This window comes from Crocuta crocuta, unplaced genomic scaffold, assembly GCF_008692635.1.
Source record: "Crocuta crocuta isolate KB4526 unplaced genomic scaffold, BGI_CrCroc_1.0 scaffold113, whole genome shotgun sequence".
Lineage (NCBI taxonomy): Eukaryota > Metazoa > Chordata > Mammalia > Carnivora > Hyaenidae > Crocuta > Crocuta crocuta.
Window position 1 is genome coordinate 11,795,195 of NW_027530368.1, and position 24,430 is coordinate 11,819,624.

General features: G+C 38.3%; 1 protein-coding gene and 1 pseudogene across 2 annotated transcripts in view; one reads left to right on the forward strand and one right to left on the reverse strand.

Moving 5' to 3' along the window:
• Nucleotides 1–701: 701 nt before the first annotated feature.
• Nucleotides 702–24,430, reverse strand: part of COMMD1 (copper metabolism domain containing 1) — a 196,881-nt gene continuing 173,152 nt past the window's right edge. For both annotated transcript variants that reach the window (XM_077766208.1, XM_077766209.1), the window contains exon 3: nucleotides 702–936. In XM_077766208.1, coding sequence (XP_077622334.1) covers nucleotides 829–936 — 108 coding nt within the window. In that variant the 3' untranslated portion in view covers nucleotides 702–828. The remainder of the gene's footprint in view (nucleotides 937–24,430) is intronic.
• Nucleotides 12,748–13,078, forward strand: LOC144233363 (ATP synthase F(0) complex subunit k, mitochondrial pseudogene; annotated as a pseudogene).

Sequence of the window (24,430 nt, forward strand, 5' to 3'; positions counted from 1 at the left end):
GCAGTCTCCTCTAAGTCTTAGCTTAAGACACAGACCTTGTGGTCAGCCTTGTATTTGCACGAATAAAATGTTTTCGTCCCCCTTTTCTAATTTTTACCTGATTTATTATGTATAAATTCCTAAAATCCTTCCCTAGGAACAAACCACCACAGCAAGGGTTTCTAAAGCTGACTCCACTTAGTCCTACTGATTTCAAGTCTAAGGATAGGGTCCTGGAAACCTCCTTTTTAAAATGCTTTTATGATGGGGTGCCTGGCTGGCTCAGTCAGTGGGGGTATGTGACTCTTGATCTCAGGGTTGTGAGTTTGAGCCCCATGTTGGATGTAGAGATTACTTAAAAATAAAATCTTAAGGGGCGCCTGGGTGACTTTGTCAGTTAAATGTCTCACTTCCACTCAGGTCATAATCTCATTGTCTGTGAGTTTGAGCCCCGCATTGAACTCTGTGTTGACAGCTCAGAGCCTGGAGCCTGCTTCGGATTCTGTGTCTTGTTCTCCCTCTGCCCCTCCCCTGATCATACTCTGTCTCTCTCTCCCTCTCTCAAAAATAAAAAGATCAAAACAAATTTTTTAGAACAGAAATAAAATCTTTAAAAAAATGCTTTTATGAGCACCTGTGCATGCTGAAGTATAAGAACCTCTGCACGCAGTACAACTCTAAGAGTGAATGAAAGAAAAAAATAAAAACCCAGGAAGCAGAGATAGGCAAAATTTGAATTTGAGGATTTAATACTAATGGGGAAATAGGATCTTAAAAAACAACAACAAAATGCCCCAGCTCACTGGGAAGGGATCATAAACACCTTTGCTTTAACACTTTCATCTTCAGCTAGGCTGGCTGCATCAGTGTGCTGATACTTTCTTCTACCTCTGACAGCTTCTTTAGAAGTTGATTGACTTTGACTTCATCAAATTCCAGACACAGAAATTCAGATTCCTGGAAAACATAAAAGGATGTTTTATAAATGACTCTCAAGATAGCTAAGGCTCTAGATCTGGCTTAACTCAGTTCCAAAGGCCCAGGGCCACTTACCTAGCAAGCCTGACTCAGGCCTCAATACCTAAATGATATATTATCTGGCAAAGCAAATCCACACATTTAGTTGCCTAAATAAAACTACTTCTATGAGGTATAGAAGTAAATGGTAAGGGGGTATACAATGTCAGGTGTTCTCATTATGAGGCATGTGAGAAGCTCTTTTTGTCAGTCATCACATTTGATCCCATAACAATTTATATTTTTAATGTTTATTTTTGAGAGTGCGTGCACACACACACACACACACACACACACACACAGGCACACAAGCACGCAAGTGGGGGAGAGGCAGAGAGGCAGACACAGATCTGAGGCAGGCTCCAGGCTCTGAGCTGTCAGTACAGAGCCTGACACAGGGCTTGAACTCACAAACTGCAAGATCATGACCTGAGCCAAAGTTTAACTGCCTGTGTCACTGAGGAGCCCCAATCCCATAACAATTTTTAAGGTAAGTAAGTGCTGTTGTATAAATGAGGACACTGGGGCATACAGTGGTTAACCTGTATCACAAAATCAGAAAAGGACAGAGTCAGACTGTGAACTCTTAGCTCTGGCTGACCCAAATTCCATACTGTCTCCATAGCATCCAGTAGTATAACAATGGAAGGAGGATCTGGATTGGCTCTGTGACAGCTTCGTAACTGAGCTACTTTGGATTTAGTGGTTATACTAGCAATTGTGACAAGTTGTGACCGAGTTGCTTGGGAAATATCAGCCAGATCATTTAAAGATAACCAGGTCTTAAAACAGCCTAAACATTTCTGAGGCCTTTCCACTTGCTGCAAGCCAACTCTCCAAGATTTCCATCAAACACATTCCCGGCACACACTGTTAGGACCAGTCAATCAACCCTAGGTTAGGTAGCTATCAAAGAAAAAGGCCTTTTAAGTGTAGTGACAGAAATTTCATGTACACTGAATAAATACTTGGACCAAATTGTCTCAGGCAACAGAGGCAAATTATATGTATCCAAAAGTGATTATATTCAAGATCCTTATGAACAATAATCATGGTTTGTTTTTTTTTAATTTGAGAGAGAGTGAGAGAGAGCAAGCACGAGCAGAGGAGAGGGCAGAGAGAGAGGAGCGGGGAGAGGGGGAGAGAGAGAATCCCAACATGGGGCTTGATCCCACGACCCTGGGATCATGACCTAGGCCTAAATCAAGAGTCAGATGTTCAACTAAGCTACCCAGGCACCTCAGAACAATAATTATGTATTTTAAAGCAGTATGAATTCTCAAAGATCATATAATTCAACTACCTTATTTTTTAGATAATGAAATTGAGGCCCCCAGCATGGTAAATGACATGTCTATTGTCCCTCTATTGATTACAGAGCCACCAGATAGATCAATGCTCTTTTCTTTACATGTTCCTCTCTAAATACACGGTATTTCCCGTCTCCGTCCCCAAAATGGAAGGTAAGAGGAAGAGCAATATGCCTTTTCAGTAGGAGCAAGTTACTCTGTCATTAGCCAGAAGACTTTCAGGAGCTGATTCTGGAAAAGTCCTTTTGCTGTTGCTGTGCTGTTTACTGATGGCACTGAAAATGCCCCAGGAGAAACGTGCAGAGGGAAAGACAGGGTCTTTCAGATGAAGACTTTCCAAAGGGAGGAAAGGCTTTCCCTGACTACAGTGAACCTTTTCCTCAAACACATATTTGGATAGTAGAGGGGTACAGTACATGAACTTAGAAACTGCCAGGTTTAAAATTAAAAAAAGAAAGAAAAGACACTATCAGGTTTTCATTTAGTTGAAAGCAAAAACCGATTTAGAGAAAAGAAAGATGCTCTTTGTGTTGAGGAGCTACAAGAAGGGTCATCTCCTTTTGGGAAGAAAAGCAAATTTATGGTGAGTTAGATAATCCAGTTAGCTACATGAGGAACCAGTCACAGATTTGAAAGCCTTTATTCTTCATTCATTTTTACTGAGATCTTTAGCCTGCCTTTAAAATATTTTTGAACATTTGGCTTTTTAAACAATAGTCTAGAAAGTAATATTTACCAGTCTAACATATATATTCAGGAAATTGGCAGACGATGATGTACCCATGTTTTAACCTCATTGAAAGTCAGTTATTATAATAAATTCACCTGGTTTTCCATTTATATGGGAAGAGGTTATCAAGGACTTTGATCACAGAGATAGGATTACCTGAGCAGAGTTTATTAATAAAGGCCAGGATCTTTTTTTGAAGAGGGGTCATTAATTTGTTGTAGATTTCAGTGCTCAAATTACCTTTGATCAGACCTCTAAATATCAGTGAAGCTGTTCATTTTTAAGGAAAATCAAATACTAGAGAGACTAGTAGGCTAGGAAAACAGAGTCCAAAGTTAAATTTTCCAACCACTCCCAATCATCCCCCCTCCTCTCTTGAAACAATACACATTAACATGTTAGAAAGACATATAATCATTCTTCATTCTTGAAGAAACTGAAACTATTTACAAGGCTAACTTTGTATAGTTATGCTATCAAAGTATTTTATCAGTGTATTCAAGAGCTTTTAAATTGGAGCTTAACACATGGGGTTTTGTTCAAATTTTGCATTTGGCTGGGGTACCCTACAGAAAATACATCTAATGCACTTGAAGAGATCTGTAGGAATGCAGATGATGCGTATCAAGCCAGAGACGGAAAGTATAAGAACACTTTGAAACATTTGAGTTTTCTTAATTGTAGAGAGCAAGTGTGCGCAAGTGGAGAGTGGCAGGGGGAGGGAAGGAGACACAATCTTTTTCTTACAAACTAACTTCACAGACCAATAGTCCTGGACTTACACAAAGACATATATATTGACATACATTAGCCTGAATTAATTACTGTATAATCAGAAAGAATTAAAAAACACACACATTTTCTGGGACACAAAACTGTACCAAAAGCATTTCCTTACAAAAGAACTGGAAGGAGACACAATCTTAAGCAGGCTCCACACTCAGTGCAGAGACTGACTTGGAGCTCAATTCCATGACCCTGGGATCATGACCTAGGCCGAAATCAAGAGTCGGGGGGCTCAACCAACATAGTCACCCAGATGACCCTGATTTTTTTTTTCAAAGTCATCCACCCTGAGCTGGGTCTAACTGGTTATAATAATGAGAGATAACAAGACTAAACTCCTGTATTTAAGTATCTGAGTCCAGAGTTGGAATGTTGGAACCTGCTGTGTTTCAGGAGAGTGCAGATACAGCACGTGGTGGAATCAGAAAGCAGTTACCAGATGAATAAGCAAGCACATCATTCCCCACAATGGGCTCTGTGATGGTGGTGCAGAACCTGCTTGGGATTCTCTCTCCTTCTCTCTGTCTCTCCCCAACTTGTACTCTCTCTCTCAAAATAAATTACTTAATTTAAAAAAAAGAATACATGGTCTGTGATCATGGACAGTATAGCAGTATATTAAATTCAAGGGTTTAAATAACTGTACCAAATCAGAAAAGAAAGCAAAGGCAAAATATTCAAATATTCTCTCCAAGTGCAGAAGCTAAAAAGTTTTAAAATCCTAAGAGATCTAAGAAGCCACCATTTCTAAACAGAAAAACCCAACAGAAAAAACCTAAGCTACCTTTAATGACTTTGGAGAAAGACATCTCACTGGCTCCCAAGAAATTCCTTTCCCAAGTAACAACTCTAATACTCTTCAGGAAACTCTGCCTAGATTGTTATGCTTTAGCTTAAACTCATTTCCTACCAGGGTCAGGAAGTATAACTGATTATTAGTTTATATAATAATTGAAGGTTGTCATTAAGCAAGTGTTTGTTTTTCTCTATCTACATACTAAAACTTCTTTCTGTAAAATATCTATTTAAATAACTTAAATATTTATCAATAATAGTCAAACTATGGAAAGAGCCCAAATGTCCATTAACTGAAGAATGGATAAAGAAGATGTGTGTGAATGTGACATATATATATACACATTTACACACAATGGAATATGACTTAGTGATCAAAAAGAATGACATCTTGCAACTTGAAACGATGTGGATGGAGCTAGAGTGTATTATGCTAAATGAAATAAGTCAGTCACAGAAAGACAAATACCTTACAATTTCACTCATGTAGAATTTAAGAAACAAAACAGATGAACATATGGGATGGGGAAAAAAGAGAGAGGGAAACAAACTATAAGAGACTCTTTTATTTTTAGTTTATTTATTTTGAGACAGACAGAAAGAGAGCATGGGAGGGGCAAAGAGAGAGGGAGAGAGAGAATCCCAAACAGGCTCTGCATTGTCAGTGCAGAGGTGAACACAGGGCTTGAACACACAAACTGCAGATCATGACCTGAGCCAAAATTAAGAGTCAGATGCTTAACTGACTGAGCCACCCAGATGCCCTAAAACCATAAGAGAGTCTTAATAATAGAGAACAAACTGAGGGTTGATGGAGGAAGGCAGGTGGGGGATGGGCTAGATGGGTGATGGGTATTAAGGAGGGCACTTGCTGGGGTGAGTGGGCAGCTCTGTTGGTTGAGTGTCTGACTTTAACACAGGTCATGATCTCCCGGTTTGTGAGTTCAAGCTCTGAGTTGGGTTCTCCGCTGTCAGTGCAGAGATCCTCCATCTCCCTCTCTCTCTGCCCTCCCCACACCAAAAAATAAATAAACATTAAAAAAGTAGATAAAAATAAGGAGAAAATTGCTTAAAAAAAAACGGGCACTTGTTGTGATGAGCATTGGGGGTTATTATATGGAAGTGACGAATCACTAAATTTTACTGCTGAAACCAATATTACACTATATGTTAACTAGAATTTTATTTTTTTTTTTGAGTGTCAAAAATCTTTTTATTTTATTTTTTTAAATAGTTTATTGTCAAGTTGGTTTCCATATAACATCCAGTGCTCATCCCTACAAGTGCCCTCCTCCATGCCCATCACCACCCATCCCCTCCCCCCCATACCCATCAGTCCTCAGTTTGTTCTCAACATTCAAGAGTCTCTCATGGTTTGCCTCCCTCCCTCTCCCCCACTATTTTCCCGCCTTCTTCTCCCCCACGGTCCTCTGTTAAGTTCCTCCTAATTCTCCTGTACGTGCAAACATATGGTATCTGTTCTTCTCTGCCTGACTTATTTTGCTCAGCATAACACCCTCAAGTTCCATCTATGTTGCTACACATGGCCAGATTTCATTCTTTCTCATTGCTGTGTAGTATTCCATTGTATAGATAAACCACATCTTCTTGATCCATTCGTTTATGATGGACACTTAGGCTCCTTCCATGTTCTGGCTGTTGTTGAGAGTGCTGCTATGAACATTGGGGTACATGTGCCCCTATGCATCAGCACTTGGGTAAATTCCTTAGAGTTTTAATAAAAACTTGAAAAAGAAAAAAATGACTTCAATATCTAGGCTCATAAGCATACACTGAGAAATTCCTTGGCACAACAATACAACAGTGATAAAATGATAAAATAGAAAATAAAAAGAACTATGATTTATTAAATACTTAGGTGGAACCATTTAGAATAAATTCAACATAAAAAAAATAGAAATCCTGTATCCTATATTCTATATTATTTCTCATTCAAAATTCCCACAAAGCTTTATCCCCAATTGATTAGTCAGATTTAGTGTTATAACATGACTTTGGCACATTCTGCACATTGTGGTTTCTTTAAATAGTGCTAAAGTTAGAGGACAGAGGGTGAAAGTGGGAATGGGTGACCTAGGATCTGCTCACCAGGACTGATTCAGGAAGACTACACACAGCTAGCCAGCTATCATGAGGCTTACTCCTCAAACTTTTCTTTTGGTTACATTTATTAACACAAAGGGAATCCTGGCTGAGCATAAGTGTTAGCCATGAAGCCTATTCCTCTATTTAGGCGATCCTTTCATAAACTTAAATTAACCTCTGACCTGCAACTCTGTCACTGTGTGTCTTCAATTTGAAAGAGAAAGAGAACACGCAGCAAAGGTTAAAATTGTTAATGGCTTCTAGAAGGCCAATTATATAATAAATAAGATACCCATACTTCATGCAGCTTTTTCAGAATTATATTGATACTGCTTCCAATTCTTTCTGGAGACCTTGATAGAACATTTTTGTAGCAACAGATCTTCCAACTTCCTTCTTAAGGAACCATTTATCCAGAATTAAAATTTTATAGTTTCCTGAAAAATGTGGTTATATTTCTTTTTTTTTTTTTTAATGTTTTTTATTTATTTCTAGGAGAGAGAGAGAGAGAGAGAGAGACAGCGTGAGCAGGGGAGGGTCAGAGAGAGAGGAAGTCACAGACTGAAACAGGCTCCAGGCTCTGAGCTGGCAGTCAGCACAGAGCCCGACGCGGGGCTCGAACCCACAAACCGCGAGATCATGACCTAAGCGAAAGTCGGACGCTTAACCGACTAAGCCACCCAGGCGCCCCAAAAATGTGGTTATATTTCACTTGTCTTTTCTTATCCATTCTCCATCCTTCTCTGCCTTGCTCCATGTCCTATGTGGCTGTTCTTTAAGACTCTGTCACTCCTCTGTTCTTACAGCTGGGTTCTAGCAAGTGAGAAGAGGGCAGGTATTTATTCCTTAAACCCCAACTCCTTCTCCTCTGATATTTCTAGTATTTTCTATGTGTGGGTATTGTTTCTTCATTTCCCACTTTACTTTCTGGTCTACTCATTGCTTTGAGTATAAATATAAAGATGAGTCTTTTCAGACTGCCAAAGTACATAGCACTGAACACAAACTCCAAAGATTAGCAGGACAAGGATTTTCATCATGCCTAAATTGGTAGGAAGGCTGCCCTCCAAGTGGTAATTATCCAAAACAAATATTTAATTTTTTTCTATTATCATTTCTATTAAAGTATTACATAGTATCACTTTGGTATTTAAAAGGAAAAACAACTGGCACAAAAACAGACACTCAGATCAATGAACAGAATGGAGAACCCAGAAATGGACCCACAAACATATGGCCAACTAATCTATGACAAAGCAGGAAAGAATATCCAATGGAATAAAGACAGTCTCTTCAGCAAATGGTACTGGGAAAACTAGACAGTGACCTGAAGAAAAATGAACCTGGACCACTTTCTTATACTGTACACAAAAATAAGCTCAAAATGGACGAAGACCTAAATGTAAGGCAGGAAGCCATCAAAATCCTAAAGGAGAAAGCAAGCAAAAACCTCTTTGACTTTGGTCACAGCAACTCAACAAAGCAAAAATGAACTATTGGGACTTCATAAAAATAAAAAGCTTCTGCACAGCGAAGGAAACAATCAGCAAAACTAAAAGGCAACTGACAGAATAGGAGAAGGTATTTGCAAATGACATGTCAGTTAAAGAGTTAGTATTCAAAATCTGTAAAGAACTTATCAAACTCAACACCCAAAAAACCCAAATAATCCAGTGAAGAAATGGGCAAAAGACATGAATAGACACTTCTCCAAAGATGACGTTCAGATAGTGAACAGACACATGAAAAAATGCTCAACATCACTTATCATCAGGGAAATACAAATCAAAACCACAATGGTATATACCTCACGCCTGTCAGAATGGCAACATTAACAACTCAGGCAACAACAGATGTTGGTGAGGATGCAGAGAAAGAGGATCTCTTTTGTGTTGATGGTGGGAATGCAAACTGGTGAAGCCACTATGGAAAACAGTATGGAGGTTCCTCAAAAAAAAAAAAAAAAAATTAAAAATAGAACTACCCTACCACCTAACAACTGCACTACTAGGTATTTATCCAAGGGATACAGGTGTGCTGTTTGGAAGGGGTACATGCACCCTAATGTTTACAGCAGTGCTATAAACATAGCCAAAGTACGGAAAGAGCCCAAATGCCCATTGATGGATGAATGGATAAATAAGATTTGGTGTATATATATATACAATGGAGTATTACTTGGCAATCAGAAAGAATGAAATCTTGCCATTTGCAACTATGTGGATGGAACTCGAGGATTATGCTAAGTGAAATTGTCAGAGAAAGACAAATATCATATGACCTCACTCATATAAGGACTTTAAGATGCAAAACAGATGAACATAAGGGAAGGGAAGCAAAAATAATATAAAAACAGGGAGGGGGACAAAACATAAGAGATTCTTAGATACGGAGAACAAACAGAGGGCTGCTGGAGGGGTTGTGGGTGGGGGGATGGGCAAATGGGTAAGGGGCATTGAGGAATCTACTCCTGAAATCATTGTTGCACTATATGGTAACTAACTGGGATGTAAATTAAAAAAATAAATTATTTTTTTAAATGTACATGTACTGAAAACAAAACAAAACAAAACAAACGAAAATAACAATAGCAAAATCAACCATGGAAGATGAGATTACATTAAGAATTTACAACAAGTAAATTGTTGTAATTGCTGAGCCTAGGTGGCTCAGTTGGTTAAGCATCTGACTCTTGATTTTGGCTTAGGTCATGATCTCACAATTTGTAAGTTTGAGGGCTGCATCAGGCTCTGTGCTGACAATGTGGAGCCTGCCTGGAATTCTCTCTCCTTCTCTCTCTGCCCCTTCCCAGCTCTCTATCTCTGTCAAAATAAATAAGCATTTAAAAAAAAAAAAAAGAATTTTCATCAAGGGTCTTGATTTCAGAAACATGGCCTCATGTCTACAACCTGCTCTTAGACTCTATATCTAAAACAATGGATAGCTTATACTGTAGCTTAAAAAAATACTTCAAAAAAGAAACTTGTGACTTATAATCTTTTACTTATTTTCTTTTCCTTTTTTTTTTAAGTAGGCTTCATGTCCAGTGCAAAGCCCAAAGCAGGGCTTGAATTTACGACCCTGAGATCAAGATCTGAGCTGAGATTAAGAGTTGGCCACTTAACTGACTGAGCCACCCAGGAGCCCCTATAATTTTTTTAAACAAAAATTTTTAGCAATACGTATCACAAACAATGGTCCCTACTCAGGCCATTTTTATCATGAGGAAATCCTCATTTCAAATACAATAGCTGACAAGTTCTACAGCTACTGCGTAAAAAGTATGCTAATGCAATTTTCAAAAAGAGAAAAAAAAATGTCCTGCAAATCACAAAGTAAATCATCCTACTGGGGATGAAAACAGATGAAACTTAGACTGCAACTTAATGATGGAGCCTCTAAATAAAATGACTCACCCCAAACTCAATAGGTGTCCATCACATGCTAAGAGCTACGTGGGACTAAGACAGGATCTCCAAGAACTAAAGAATTCACTCTAAAATGAATACAGCAGTGCCTCGGCACATACCAGGTGCTTTCAGAGCCAGAGCAGCTCCTGAGAGGAAGTGCTTATCCATATTCCCCCAACTTCTTAGAAGAGGATCGGGTATTACAAGTGTATCATAAAAGCATTAACCATCACCAGACAATAATTACTACATTTTCTGCAGTTCCCATTCAGGCATTTCAAAGGACTTTTGTGAGGACAACCTGACAACTCCCACTAATACTTATTATATGAAGAAAACATGAACTTTTCATTAGTTAAGTCGCAACTCAAAGGAGAAAAGAGGCCTTAGTTGGGTATGTAGGACATTTCAGATCTATCATTGACCAAAGTTACTACTGAACAAATTTAAGGCATCTAACTTCAACTTTCTAAGTGCCACATGCAGGTTTTATATTAAGTGGCAATATTTTAGATACCTGGGTGGCTCAGTTGGTTATGCTTCCAACTCTTGCTTTCAGCTCAGGTCATGATCTCATTGTGAGTTCCAGCTGACTGTGTGAGTTTGAACCCTGCATCGGGCTCCACACTGGCCATGCAGAACCTGCTTGAGATTCTCTGTCTCCCTCTCTCTCTCAGTCTCTCTTCTGCTTGCCATTTATCTCTCTCTCTCTCAGAATAAATAAATACACATTTACAAAAAAAAAAGGCAACATTTAAAAATACAATAATATCATCTTAATCATTCAGAGACCTATTATCTGGGTCTCTGCTGCTTCACTTTTTTCTCCTTGTTTTGGTCCATCTTTTAAATATTTCTACAAGATGGGGGCTCGTGGGTGGCTCAGTCAGCTGGGTGTCTGACTTCAGCTCAGGTCATGATCTCATGGTTCACAGGTTCGAGCCCTGCACAGGGCTGTGCACTGACAGCTCAGAGCCTGGAGCCTACTTTCAGATTCTGTGTCTTGCTCTCACTCTGCCCCTCCCCAGCTCGTGCTCTGTCTCTCTCTGTCTCAAAAATAAATACACATTAATTTTTTCTAAAAAAATAAATATTTCCACAAAATGGAAATAAGAAGTGAAATTTAATCTAACTAAATCATAGAAGCTCTGCAAAAACTTTTATAGACAAGGAGTTATTGGGAGTTATTTGAGTTATTGGGAGGAACTTTCATTGTTCCTTCATGTGAAAACTTTGGAAAATCATAGCCACATAGTGTAATTTAAGCCCGAAAGATCTTTTCCCCCAACTTTTAAATGTATTTATTTTTAAATTGAGGTATGGTTGACATACAATATTATATTAGTTTCAGGTGTACAACATAGTAATTTGACACTTATATACATTCTGAAATACTCAGTGCTCACCATCTGAAACCATAAAATGTTATTATTATAATATTATTAACTATATTCCCTATGCTGTACTTTGCATCCTGTGACTTACAGCTGGAAATCTATACTGCTTAATCCCCTTCACCTATTTTGTCCATCCCCCCTCCCTCACTTCCTCTCTGGCAAACATCACTTTGTTCTCTGTATTTATGAGTCTGTTTCTGCTTTGTTTTGTTTTTCAGATTCCACATATAATTGAAATCAAACAGTATTTTGTCTTTCTCTGTCTGACTTAATTCACTTAGCATAATACCCTCTAGGTTGATCCACATGTCACAAATGGCAAGATTTTATTCCTTTTTATGGTCAAGTAATATTCCACTGTGTGTGTGTGTGTGTGTGTGTGTGTGTGTGTGTGTGAGTGATACAGTATATCACACCTGATATATACACATCTTCTTTATCCATTCATCTCTTACGGATACTTAGGTTGCTTCCAAATCTTGGCTTTGCTAAAATATGCTGCAATGAAAGGAGGGGTGCACAGATCTTGTTCAATTAGTGTTTTTGTTTTCTTTGGGCAAATAAATGCCCAGAAGTGGAATTACTGGGTTGTATGGTATTTCTATTTTTAATTTTTTTCAGAAAGCTCTATACAGTTTTCCATAGTGGCTGTACCAATTTATAGGTTCGTCAATAGTGTATGTGGGTTCCTTTTTCTCCATATCCTTGCCAACACTTGCTATTTCTTGTCTATTTTATTAATTCATTTATTTATTTTTAAAATAGGCTCCATGCCCAGCATGGGGCTTGAACTCACAACCCTGAGATTAAGAGTACCGTGCTCTATTGCATGTCCCAACCAGTTGCTTTCTCTTATCTCTTTTATTTTAGCCTTCCAGACAAGTGTGAAGTGATAGCTCACTGTGGTTTTGCTTCACATTTTCTTGATGATTAGTGATGCTGAGTATGTTTTCATGTGTCTGTTGGCCATCTGTAGGTCTTCTTTGAAAAAATGTCTATTCGTGTCAGAAAGATCTTATTCCCAAATATTTCCCTTTCTTTAGGAAGGAGGCCTACTGTCTTCAGCCTAGAAAATGCCTTTAAAGCATAAATACTCCCAGGAGAGGTAATACAAAAAGTCATGAACACTTCTATAACAAATCAGAAGATTCATTTTCTTCCAGGAAGAAAGAAGCCAAGCAGCCTGCCTTAAAACCTGGGATGCTTAGGGTGTAGGCTGAAGGAAACAAGCAGCGGAATTGGTGTCTTTTGCAAGATTGAAGTCATGGCAGGTCCAGAAATTGATGCCCAATTCCAATTCACTGGTATCAAAAAATATTTCAACTCTTACACCCTCACAGGTAGAATGAATTGTGTACTGGCCACATATGGAAGCATCACTTTGATGGTCTTATACTTCAAGTTAAGGTCTAAAAAGACACCAGCTGTTAAAGCAACATAAACAGATTTTAAAGTGTACCTCATCTGCTAAGTTCCCATGCCTGGAGAAGCTAATGTCAGCTCATCATGTGATACTCAATTTGTACAATAAATTATGAACCTGAGGAAAAAAAAAAATCTGGGATGCTTAGGCAATAAGAAGGACAGGGGAATGGGAGTTTATAGGAAGGGAAGAAAACACAAAAGAACTAGGACAATACCAAAGGCAAATCCTTCTCCTTACCCTATAACCTATATCAGATAGACATATCTATAGGTGCAGTATCTTAAACTACTCTGATCCCTGACCCATACTCTCCATACCTTTCTAATCACCAAGGTTGCTAGGCACTAGGAAAACCTAGGGAACTTTATAAAGGGGGATTAGTAAAATAATCTCAATGTACCAAAGGTTGAATTTACACACACAGAAACACACACATATCCTTCTGCCTCTGTGCTTTCATTTTTACTTGTCGGCTCAGGGCCTGTGAACCAACACGGCAATGAGACTTCAAGAACACTGTTCATTCAAAGTTGTTTGAATTTCTAAAAAGACAAAGTGTTAAGAGCAGGACCTTGCAATTCTTTTGGTTTAAGATTTCTTAGCTGGAAAACAATCTAGACTCATGATTTTGAAGAAAACTAGACATGCCTGTCCTGCCAATGTGTGGTCAAAAGGAACATGTATTTTGGCCCAGGCAACCTTGACTTGTTTCTGAAAAGAAGAAAATAGTCTGACCTTGCAAGAAAGAGCGGTTCTTTCATTGGCTAAATTATGCACTGCTAAACCAGGACTATCACTCTTCTTTTTTTCTCCAGAGATTTCAAAGCAGCCTGACCTATTCTGTTCCCAGTACAGGTCAGTAGATAAAATGAAAGGGAGAAGTACCATCAATCTCCATTTTACCATTAGATAAAACAAGAAACCTAGAGACAAGTCCCAGTTTTATGGGAAGGCCAGAAATCCCAGCTCTTTGATTCAATCCACTCCTTGCTAATACCCATATCTGACTCTTGAGTTCAGACACTTTCCAGCCTGACTCATGTACATTTTAGAGTAGAATGGGAACTAATCAGAGATAATCTGATTTTGTACTGATTTACATAAGCACCAAGACTTAAGCATTTACAGAGACTATTTTAGAAACACCCAGCAAAAGAAAATAAAATGAAGCTGAGTTATATAAACACTAAAAGCTCAATACAATTAGATCACTGGCTGATTTCTATCTTTTTCGAAACGTGTTTCAGTTCATTTGATAGCTTTTTTATTTTCGGCAGGATTTAATGTTTAGCTGTTAAGATTTCCTGTTTTTTGAAAAACTTTTGGTGAAAAATATTTAGGTAAAATGCCATTTTTTCGGTGATCTGGTTTGATTTGCAAGAAATCATACTGGCTCTTGGCTAAGTAGAACTAGTTCCCATGTGACAATGGACAAAGAACCAAAGGAACAATCGCTCAACAGCTGGAAAGGCAAATCATACTGAAGGAGGAAAAGATTTCACTTAAATCTTGGAAAAACTAAATTGACAAAAGTCTTTAGCACATGAGAAAAAAAAGTGTTGCTTATTTTAGTTGAAATTCAAATTGGGGCTCCCTCATCATTCCTGATGAGGTACATTCCAGAGCAAACTCATCTGCAAACAACTTTGATAAACAAACTAAAATATATTTACATGAAAGGAATAGAGAAGATTAAAACAAAACAAAACAAAACTCAACCAGAGTTGCTTGTTTAGGTAATACCATTATGAAGGCAGAAACAATGTGCAATGGTACTTGCTCTCTAAGGGGTTCTTGATAATCTACAGATTAAGATGGGGGGAAACATCTTAATACACCCAATTAAAAGACCAGAGTGTAGCAATGAATGACAAACTCCTTGGCAGGGGAGGAAAACAGAAGCCATACTAATCAAACCAATTCTGGGACTGCAGATTTTCTCCAATTAGAGAGATCACCAACTTGTCTTACCAACTACACCGTCTCTGTATGTCCTAGGTGTCTCAATGTGATTTTAGTCATTCATGAAGGCACAATTAAGCAGAAATAGGCACAGTTAAAAAGGAAGCACTTACCTTCACCCTTCTCTTGAGACAACAAATAAAGCTATGTAAACAGGGCAAAGGATGAAATGACTATGGATAGGAGGACTTTCAAATTCAGAAAACAGTGATTTGGGGAGAAAAAGTTTTGGATAAATTTTTTTTTGGTCAAGGCTGTGGGAAAGGGGGATTAATTTTGTTGGGGTTCCAATAAAACTCCAAACACAATTACATTCTAAGGCCTTGAGGGTTAGGATTTTAACACATGAATTGGCTGGCAGGGGACACAATTCAATTCATAATAAACACCACAGCTTAGAGGGTCCTGTGTTTACCAAGCACTCTATATTTGTGATGGGTGATAATGATGATGATCTTACACACAATTCTAGGCTTGCTGTTAATATTGTACAGAAAAAAATTTCTAATAGCCCAGAAGCATGTACACACACATACACACACACATCCGTTTGCATGTACGCTATCTACTGATTACTCAGGTCTGTCAGCCCAGTTTGGCAGAAGCCTCATCTGGTCTTATCCTCACTGAACTCAATTTTGAAATGTCATTTAATCTATGTGGGCTGCCAGGATAAGGGCTGCCAGGAAGGGGATTGGAAAATGGTACAAAAGAAATCTTTCCTAATCCTCATTCCCAGATCCTATGAAGCTCACCATGCTGTGTCCCAAAGTCCAGGCCTGAAGACTGACTCAGAAGAATCTGGCACATCATTCTGTGAGAGAATATGGGGGTGAATGAAGAAGAAAGGATTCATAATCACTGCATGAAGTTAGCCATGAGTCTCTCGAGCTCAAATAATTTACTACAAACTTCTGAAGTGGCAGGAAGAGAGGAGATTGCATCTTTATTACCTAGGGTTGGATTCGGACATCACTTAGGTTGCTGGGGCCTTTGAACAATCATCCTTCACATTATCACAGTGCTTTACAGTTTAGAAAGCCATTTTGCATGAATGGCCTCCTCTGATCCTTACAACAGGCCTATTAACTAGGAAGAAAGCAAGCCAGAGTTAAAGCACTCTGAAGAACTGTAGAAGTGACAGACAGACCTTATCTATCTGATCCAGATCTTTTAAGCTAAATCCAGCAAGAAGACTTCATCAGATAATACAATGGACTTTATGGTCTTTGATATACTTCTGGTCCAATTTATGGAGGAAAAGAAAGAAAAGCCTCATTTTTTAAAATTGCCCAGAGTTCTAGAAACTAGAGATTAAAGTTCAGTCCTTTGCAAAAGGCAGAACAAGTAGTCAGTTCCTAATTGGCAAAGAAACAGAGTTTCTTACTTGGTCACCATTCATTCAGTACACTTTGGAAGGCATCTGAAAACATTAGCAAATTCAGGGGGATACAGAAATTACACTAATGATAATGTTAATAGCAATGATAATTAACAATGGCTAACATTTATTGAATACATACAAAATACCAGGCATCACATGCTAAGTGCTTTCCATGTATCATTTCATTTTGTTGAGGATAATTTTATCCTATATTATAGAAGATGAAAGTAAGGAAAGATGAGGAACTTGTTTATTAAGGCCACACAAGTAGTAAGTGGCAGAGCAAGTTTTAAACTCAGGTCTGTCTAGAGTCAGAGTCTGAGCACTTAACCATTTTGCAATCCTGACTCATACAGATATAACATAAACACCATCATTAATAGTCACTAAGTACCCTCATGTGAAAGTTATTCTATGATTCAGTTAACTTTAACAAAGACTCACAGGAAACCGAAGTGTTGACAGTATGATAACCCAAAGTCTATCTAAAGTGACCTATAAAAATATCTGGGTAGACAATGAGTATATCCTAGTTGCCATGGAAGATTTCTAGCATTTTTTAAGTGTAATGGGATGGCTGCATAGTTGAACTAATGTGTGCATGAAATCTGGACAGAGAATCATATTATAAAGGGACTAAGTTCTTATTCTAAGGCAAGATGGCTTTTATCCCCTCTCTCTTTCTGTGAGTGGGGGGCAGTGGGTAGACTGCAAGGATTCGGTTTTATATACAGCTACTTGTTCCCATCAACAGGAAAGGTAGAAGTAATGTTTACCTTAGTCAACTGACTAATGTGTGGAGCCTCTTGTTTAAGACTTCTTTCAGGGGATCCTGGATGGCTCAGCTGGTTATGTGTCCAACTCTTGATCTCGGCTCAGGTCATGATCTCACAGCTCATGGAACCGAGCTCTACATCAGGCTCTGTGCTGACAGAGCAGAGACTACTTGGGCTTCTCTCTTTCTCTGCCCCTCCCCTGCTCTCTCTTTCTCTCTCTAAATAAACACACTCACACAGCCGCACACACTTCTTCTTCCAATTCACAGTCAGTAGAACCAAAATACCTGCTTAACCTGAGGTTCTTTCCATCTATAATCAGAAGGAATTCCCAGTTCTGCCTTACCGTCTAACCCAAGAGCACCAAATTATTCATCTTGAAAAAAATCACATCAACTTATGGAATGCAAAAAGATAAATATGACCATTTTGCAACATATACAATTATCATTATGTTGTACACCTGAAAATAAGATGGTGTTATATGTCAATTATATCTCACATTTTTAAAAGTGAGTGAAAAAGTACTGAAAAAAAGTATATTAAGTTATTATTTCAAACTTTTAACATCCTTAATATTTGACCTACCGATATTCTCTGGCCAAGTCAAGATAAATTGGACTGGGTGGGGTGAAGGAAAAAAGAGCCCTTGATAATACCCAAAATAGCAGAGTTCACTCATACATAATCAAGGCTTGATGATAATCACCTAAAACAGAAAAAGCTGGTGGCTCAGTCAGTTAAGCATCCAACTCTTGATCTCAGCTCAGGTAATGATCTTGTGGTCCATGGGTTTGGGCCCCATATTGAGCTCTGTACTGCCTGTGTGCAGAGCCTGCCTGGAATTCTCTCTCCCTCTCTCTGTCCCTACTCCATTTGTGCTCTGTCATTCAAAATAAATAAACTCGGAAAAAAAAAAAAACAGAAAGAGGATGCAGGCTGCATATACACTTGTTATAAATAAAAATAACAAACATAAATGATTAGTAAAAAATGCTTACTCTACTTTGCAGTCTATCCTTTCATTAAAAAGAATACACTTGTCAGTCAATCCAAGATTATGTCTAAACAAACCAGAAATATGAACTATCAAAAAAGGGTCAAAAGTAATGGGACAAAAAGATTAGTTAAAAACAAGTAACTATTTTGAAGCAAAGTGGGGTATGTCCCCAATGGAAGTATAAGAAAAATATTTTGACAGTATGACATATATCAAAATGGTACTTAATTTTTGGGTGTGATGCCTTGACTTAGATGGGTTTCCTTGTTTCTGAGTCATTATATCATATACAGTATACAAGAAAATTTGACAAAAATATGGTTTTACTATACTTTCCCCAAATTCACCATTTATATTTTGATACATTTGCTTTGTCATCTTCTCTTTCTCTTTCACAACCACTTAAAAGTAGGAGACGTTATGTCCTCTTATTCCTAAAAACTTTAGTGCATGTTTTCTAAAGACAAGGGCATTTCCTTTTTAAGCTATGGTTATATAATAATGATAAACACTACTATCTAACCCAGTCTATATTCAAATTTTATCAAATGTCCAAAGAGTGCCCTTTATAAAGTCTTTTTCCTGCTCCCAAATCAAATCTACAGTCACACATTGACTGCATTTAGATGTCATGCATCTTTAGCCTCCTTTAATCTGGAATAGTTTTTCAGTCAGCCTTTCTTGTGTTTCTTGATCCTGACATTTTTGAAGAGTACAAGCTGGTTATTTTATAGAATGTCAATTTGGGTTAGTTTGATGTTTCCTCACAATGACATTCTATGTGTGAAGGGATACCTATCTATGTACTAAGTACCTATCCCCAACAATTAGTGGACATGGGCTTTGGAATCCTACAAACCTAAATTCAGATGTACATCAAAACTCCACCATTTTAGCAGTGTGGCTGGCTAGGTTTAAACTTTCTACTCTAAAAATGCAATTTTAACAGATTTAGCTGCTAAGACTGTTGTGAAGATTTAATGAGATAATGCATCTAAAGCAATTTAATACAGTTTTGGAGTGAGTGTAAAACTATCTTATACCTCCTCTTGATTTTGCCGTATTATCTCATATCCAGCAACCCTGAAATGACACTGGGTGATTAAGCAGCATCTCTACTTTCCCAAAGAGAAAAAGAAGTACTTTTACTCTGATAGTACAGGCGGCCTCTAGCAATCCAGTCTAGCCACTGTAGTTCAGTACTAGCCTAAAAGCAACAGCAGCAGCTCACTGCCTGGATGCTCCTAACGGCTGCCTCTGGATATCCTGCTGCCGCCTGTACTGTACTTATTAGCCCTGGCTGGTGGAAGAATACCAGAAGTACTACATAGGGCATGTTCCTTCTTTCCTTCTTTTTATTTTTTTAAGTTTACTTATCTATTTTGAGAGAGAGAGAGAATGCACATGTATACCAGCAGGGCAGAAGCAGAAAGAGAGAGGGAGAGAGAATCCCCAGCAATCTTCATGCTGTCAGCAATGAGGGTGGGGGGGCTCAAACTCATAAACCATGAGATCATGACCTGAGCCAAAATCAAGAATTAGATGCTTAACAGACTGAGCCACCCAGGCGCCCTGGGCATGTTCCTTCCTGCGGAGCTCTTGCCATGGCTCAGGCCAGTGAAGTGGAGTGGAAGAGTGTGACAAAGGCACTGAACACAAAGACTGCAGGCTAGAGCTGTCAAGAACATGAACTTGTTTAGGAGACTGCTAACAAGTACTCTGACAAAAAGCTTCATCAGGAGCTCAGGTGCAAATTCTATCCTTCCTGTCAATCCTAAGAAAGAAGAGAATACCCAAATAAAGTAATTTTCTTAAAGTCAAATTGAGAAATTTTAATATTCAACATAACACTGAAAAAATCAGGAAGTCCACAGTTAAGATGCCATTCATACTTCATTTCCATAATTTCCTTGCCCATGCAAGAGGGCAAGGGGGCTGGTAGCCACAGCATTTCCAATCCATTGTTTTAGTATGATAATCTCATCCTCCCAACTTTCTCTTAGAAAACACCAATACAATTATTCTATTTATCAGATCACTCCTCTATGCCAAAGGTTATAACAAAACAAAAGAAGGATTATAACATCTGCACCAATTCTTCAAAGTATCAAAGTACAAACTCACTTTTGAGATCTGGAATCTAATTTAATATGGGTTTTCCTATGTTATTAACTCAAATGTTCCATCATTTTTGTTTTTCCCCTCTCTGTCAATTAGAACTTCAAATGAAAACCAAATGATGCCTAAGGGTAAAGAAAATAAAATGAAACAAACAAGAAAATTCCTGTGTCCCACATTTCAAACTGTGAGAAGGGGCTTCCAGCAAAGCAAACAGAAAATCATACTCTCATCACTGGGCTGAATTGAGGGTTTACATCTGTATTATGAAAAAGAGAAAAGAAAATTCTAATGCAAAGCCTTTATCTTCATCAATGAAAAGAAAAATGCTATAATGTGAACATTAAGACAGAACTTCTAATAATTCTGTCATTTACAGGACAGAGAACCTAATTCTGAGTAAGCTTCCAAGAAATACTCTGAATAAAAGTAAAACTGCTTTCAAAATGCAGTTATCAACTAGAGCTTAAATCTAAACATATGCCAGTGAAGATGCTACATATCCTTAAAATCACTAATAGCCTCTGGAAATCACATATACTTTTGTGATTACCTTTAATTTGGGGAGAAAAACACTTCTCATGTCACTCTACCCTATCGCTCGTGAGAGCTCAGTACTATGTTTAAAAGTTCACTATATTTAAAACATTTTGAAAAAATTTTTTGAAGGTTAGAGTTAGAAAGGAATATGTAAATGCATGTAAATTCTGCCATTTTATACTCAGTTTCCCTCTCCATGTATAGGAAGATCAGGAAGTGAGCCATCTCTATTATTACCCATGGAACCCAAAGTGTTAAGAGGGAAAAATTATTGGTTTGAGAGTTAGACAATTTAGATCTAGCTCAGTTATTAGCTGTGTGACCTTGGGAAAGTCATTTAAGTTTCTTGATGTCTTGGTTTCCAAATCTAGAAAATGGGAGAATAATACCTATCTCATAGGACTGTTATAAAGACTAAGTAAGAAAGCACATTTGCAGGGTGCTTGGGTGGCTCTGGCGGTTAAGCGTCCAACTTCACCTCAGGTCATGATCTCACAGTTTATGAGTTCGAGCATCGCATAGGGCTCTGTGCTGCCAGCCTTTAGTCCAGAGCCTGTTTCATATTCTGTGTCTCCTTCTGTCTCTGCCCCTTCCCGACTTGCACTCAGACTCTTTCTCTCACACACACACAAAAAATATTAAAAAATCTTTTTTAAAAAGACAGCACATTTGCAAGCATTCACCCATGTCTAGTGTGAAACAGACTCTCAGTAAATATTAGTTTCTCTTTCTACCCTGTTACACACATCCTGTCCTCTGACACTTTATAATGAGTTCTGCTGAACACTTGAACTACCAACTCTGTTTTCTTCAAAACAGGCACTTGGCTCTTAATAGTGACAGTCATGTGAAAACCTCCTGGGGCCTGACATTGTCCTGGAGAAACAAAAAAGTTCTTACATGGGGGAATAGCACCAACCGCTTCAGGCTATGACAACCCCAAACTGTAAATCAACTCATGCATGTTTTTACAGTGTTACTTAACATCCTGAGAGCTTTGTGCTCTTTCAACAGTCTTTTTCCCTGCAAGGATCAGACATGCTATTTGCCTTCTTCTCCCTTCTTAATAGAGGTCTTTATTCAACAAGACCACCCAATGGATTCAACACCTAGAAATCAGAAAAGGTCAAGTTCAACTATGAAGAAACTGGCAAAGTTTTGGTACTAAACAGTAAGCCTTTCTTAACCTTTTAGAATCTGGAGTTTTGTGTGCTTTCTGTTCTTGGAAACAGCAGACTTGCAGACGCACTGGTTCAAACATGTCTGGTTATTTCCCTCAGCTACATTACCACAGAACTCTCACCATGTAGAAGACTTCTTACTAAGCCCAGAATCTCAGACTTTGACTACAGTCTAAAAAGCAATGCTTCCCAACTTCTCCCACTTCATGGTATAGACAGACCTCAACACATGATAACTCTGAACCAAAGGGATTTGAAAGTATTGATGTCTACAAAGGACTAAGGTACAAGCAGCATTGAGAGAAAAGGTATGCAAATTAAACCTATTTGCCACCTGACTCTGTGATGTTTACCACATAAATGTAATTGCTTCAACTCCAAAAAGCTCTAGATCAATGTTCACATTCCTTCTTCACAGGGCTAACCATCCCTATAGCACTTAAGGGAGAAAGTGGATGTCAGAAAGCAGCCAACATTTGATTTGGGACAGCAGGTCCTTAATGGAGGATCATAAAATACTAAGTCAGCAAATTAGGTATCAAATACTTAATTGAATGTATTACACTGGCCAGGTGTAGTTCTAGATACTGAGGGTTCAGTAGCAAACAAGTTAAGAGTTTTTACCTTTAAGAAGCTCACAGTCTAAAGAGGAAAAGAAACAAAAAATTTAAAAAAACAAAACAAAACAATAAATTAAAACAATTTAAAAGGCAATTTCAGTAGATCACAAAGATCAATATTTTTTTATCTACAGTAAAGAGATAGAATAAAACTTTTGGCTTAATGAAGAAACTTTAGTTAACTTGTGGGTAGTTTATACAAAGAGTTAAAGAAGACTGAATACATTACAGATAGAGGCTGACCCAGTTCCAAAATTCAATTCTTATATTATTGTCTCCTTACTACGGGCTTAGCATCNCAGCACAGAGCCCGATGCGGGGCTCGAACCCACGAACCGCGAGATCATGACCTAAGCGAAAGTCGGATGCTTAACCGACTAAGCCACCCAGGCGCCCCTGCCTCCATCCTTTGATAGCACATACAAAAGCAGGATGAGACCATTCATAAGGAGATAATGATGACCAAGACAGTATAAAATTACAAACACAAGGCAAGAAATCTGAAGATCTGGGATCTACTTCCAATTCTATCATATAATATTCACATGGAACTTGGATAATTCATTAAATTCCTTGAGTCTGACTTTCTTCATCTATTCTATTCCACTCTGTAAGGTTTACAGAAGTTTAAATGCAAAAATATGAAAAAAGAACTTGAGGGGTGCCTCAGTGGCTCAGTTGGTTAAGTGTCCGACTTTGGCTCAGATCATGATCTCGAGGTTCGTTGAGTTCAAGTCCTGCATCAGGCTCAGTACTGACAGTTGGGAGCCTGGAGCCTGCTGGAGACTCTGTCTCCCTCTCTCTCTCTCTGCCCCTCTTCCACTCGAACTCTGGGTCTCTCTCTCTCTCTCTCAAAAATAAACATTAAAAAAAAAAAAAAGAACTTGAAAATATTTAAAACGTTGGACAATTACCAACAATTACTGCCTAACCAAAATGTTTATATGAAGAGTCAGATGAGAAAAGAGATAGGAATTACTACATTTGAGAACAAAATTAATTCCTGCTCCTATACAATAGTTGTTTTGAAATCTTTGCTTCCATTCTATGATCCCAAAGGGCACACCCTGTAGAGGAAATGGATCCCAAAAAGTGATATCAGGGGCTCAGACAGCCCTTCTTAGTGATTACTTCCTCCTCTGAGCCAAGATTTTTAAAAAATTACTTTCTTAAAAGTATTTCATTTCTGGGATGCCTGGGTGGCTCAGTAGGTTACGCAGCCAACTTCAGCTCAGGTCAAGATCTCAACATCCATGAATCCAAGCCTTGTATCAGGCTCTGTGCTGACAGTTCAGAGCCTGGACCCTGCTTTGGATTCTGTCTCTCTCTCTCTGACCCTCCCCTGTTTGCGCTCGCTTGCTCATTCATTCTCTCTCTCCCTCTCTCTCTCAAAAACAAATAAACATTTAAAAAACAAAGTATTTCATTTCTTGGTATCCTAACCCATGATTAAGTGTCCTTACTTTATGAGTTATTCTCACTAATTATTATCAATTACAAGATAGGAAACTAGTATGAAGTTACCTCTCTTAGCTGTTAAACACAGACTATCAAGGACCTTGATAAACTATCTTTCTTCCTTGGAAGACTAGCCATTCATTTTCTTTGGGTATCTCTATAGCCACCAGCTTAAATTCAATTGCCCATGGGGTAGAAGGGCCAAAAAAAAGAGCCAAAGCAGGCTGGGGGTAATATGTGGACGGTGGGACTAAAGTGGCAAATTCAAGTATCATTTAAAAGGATAATCATTTCTCAGCTCCCACCTGGTGCTTGTAGAAGAGTGGGCCTACTGTTGGCATATCTTTGTTATTTCAAAAGACTCCCAGAAACTCCATTTTTATGTGATATCCCTGAAATTTTACTTTATTTGCAAACTGTCCAGTCACCTGGAGC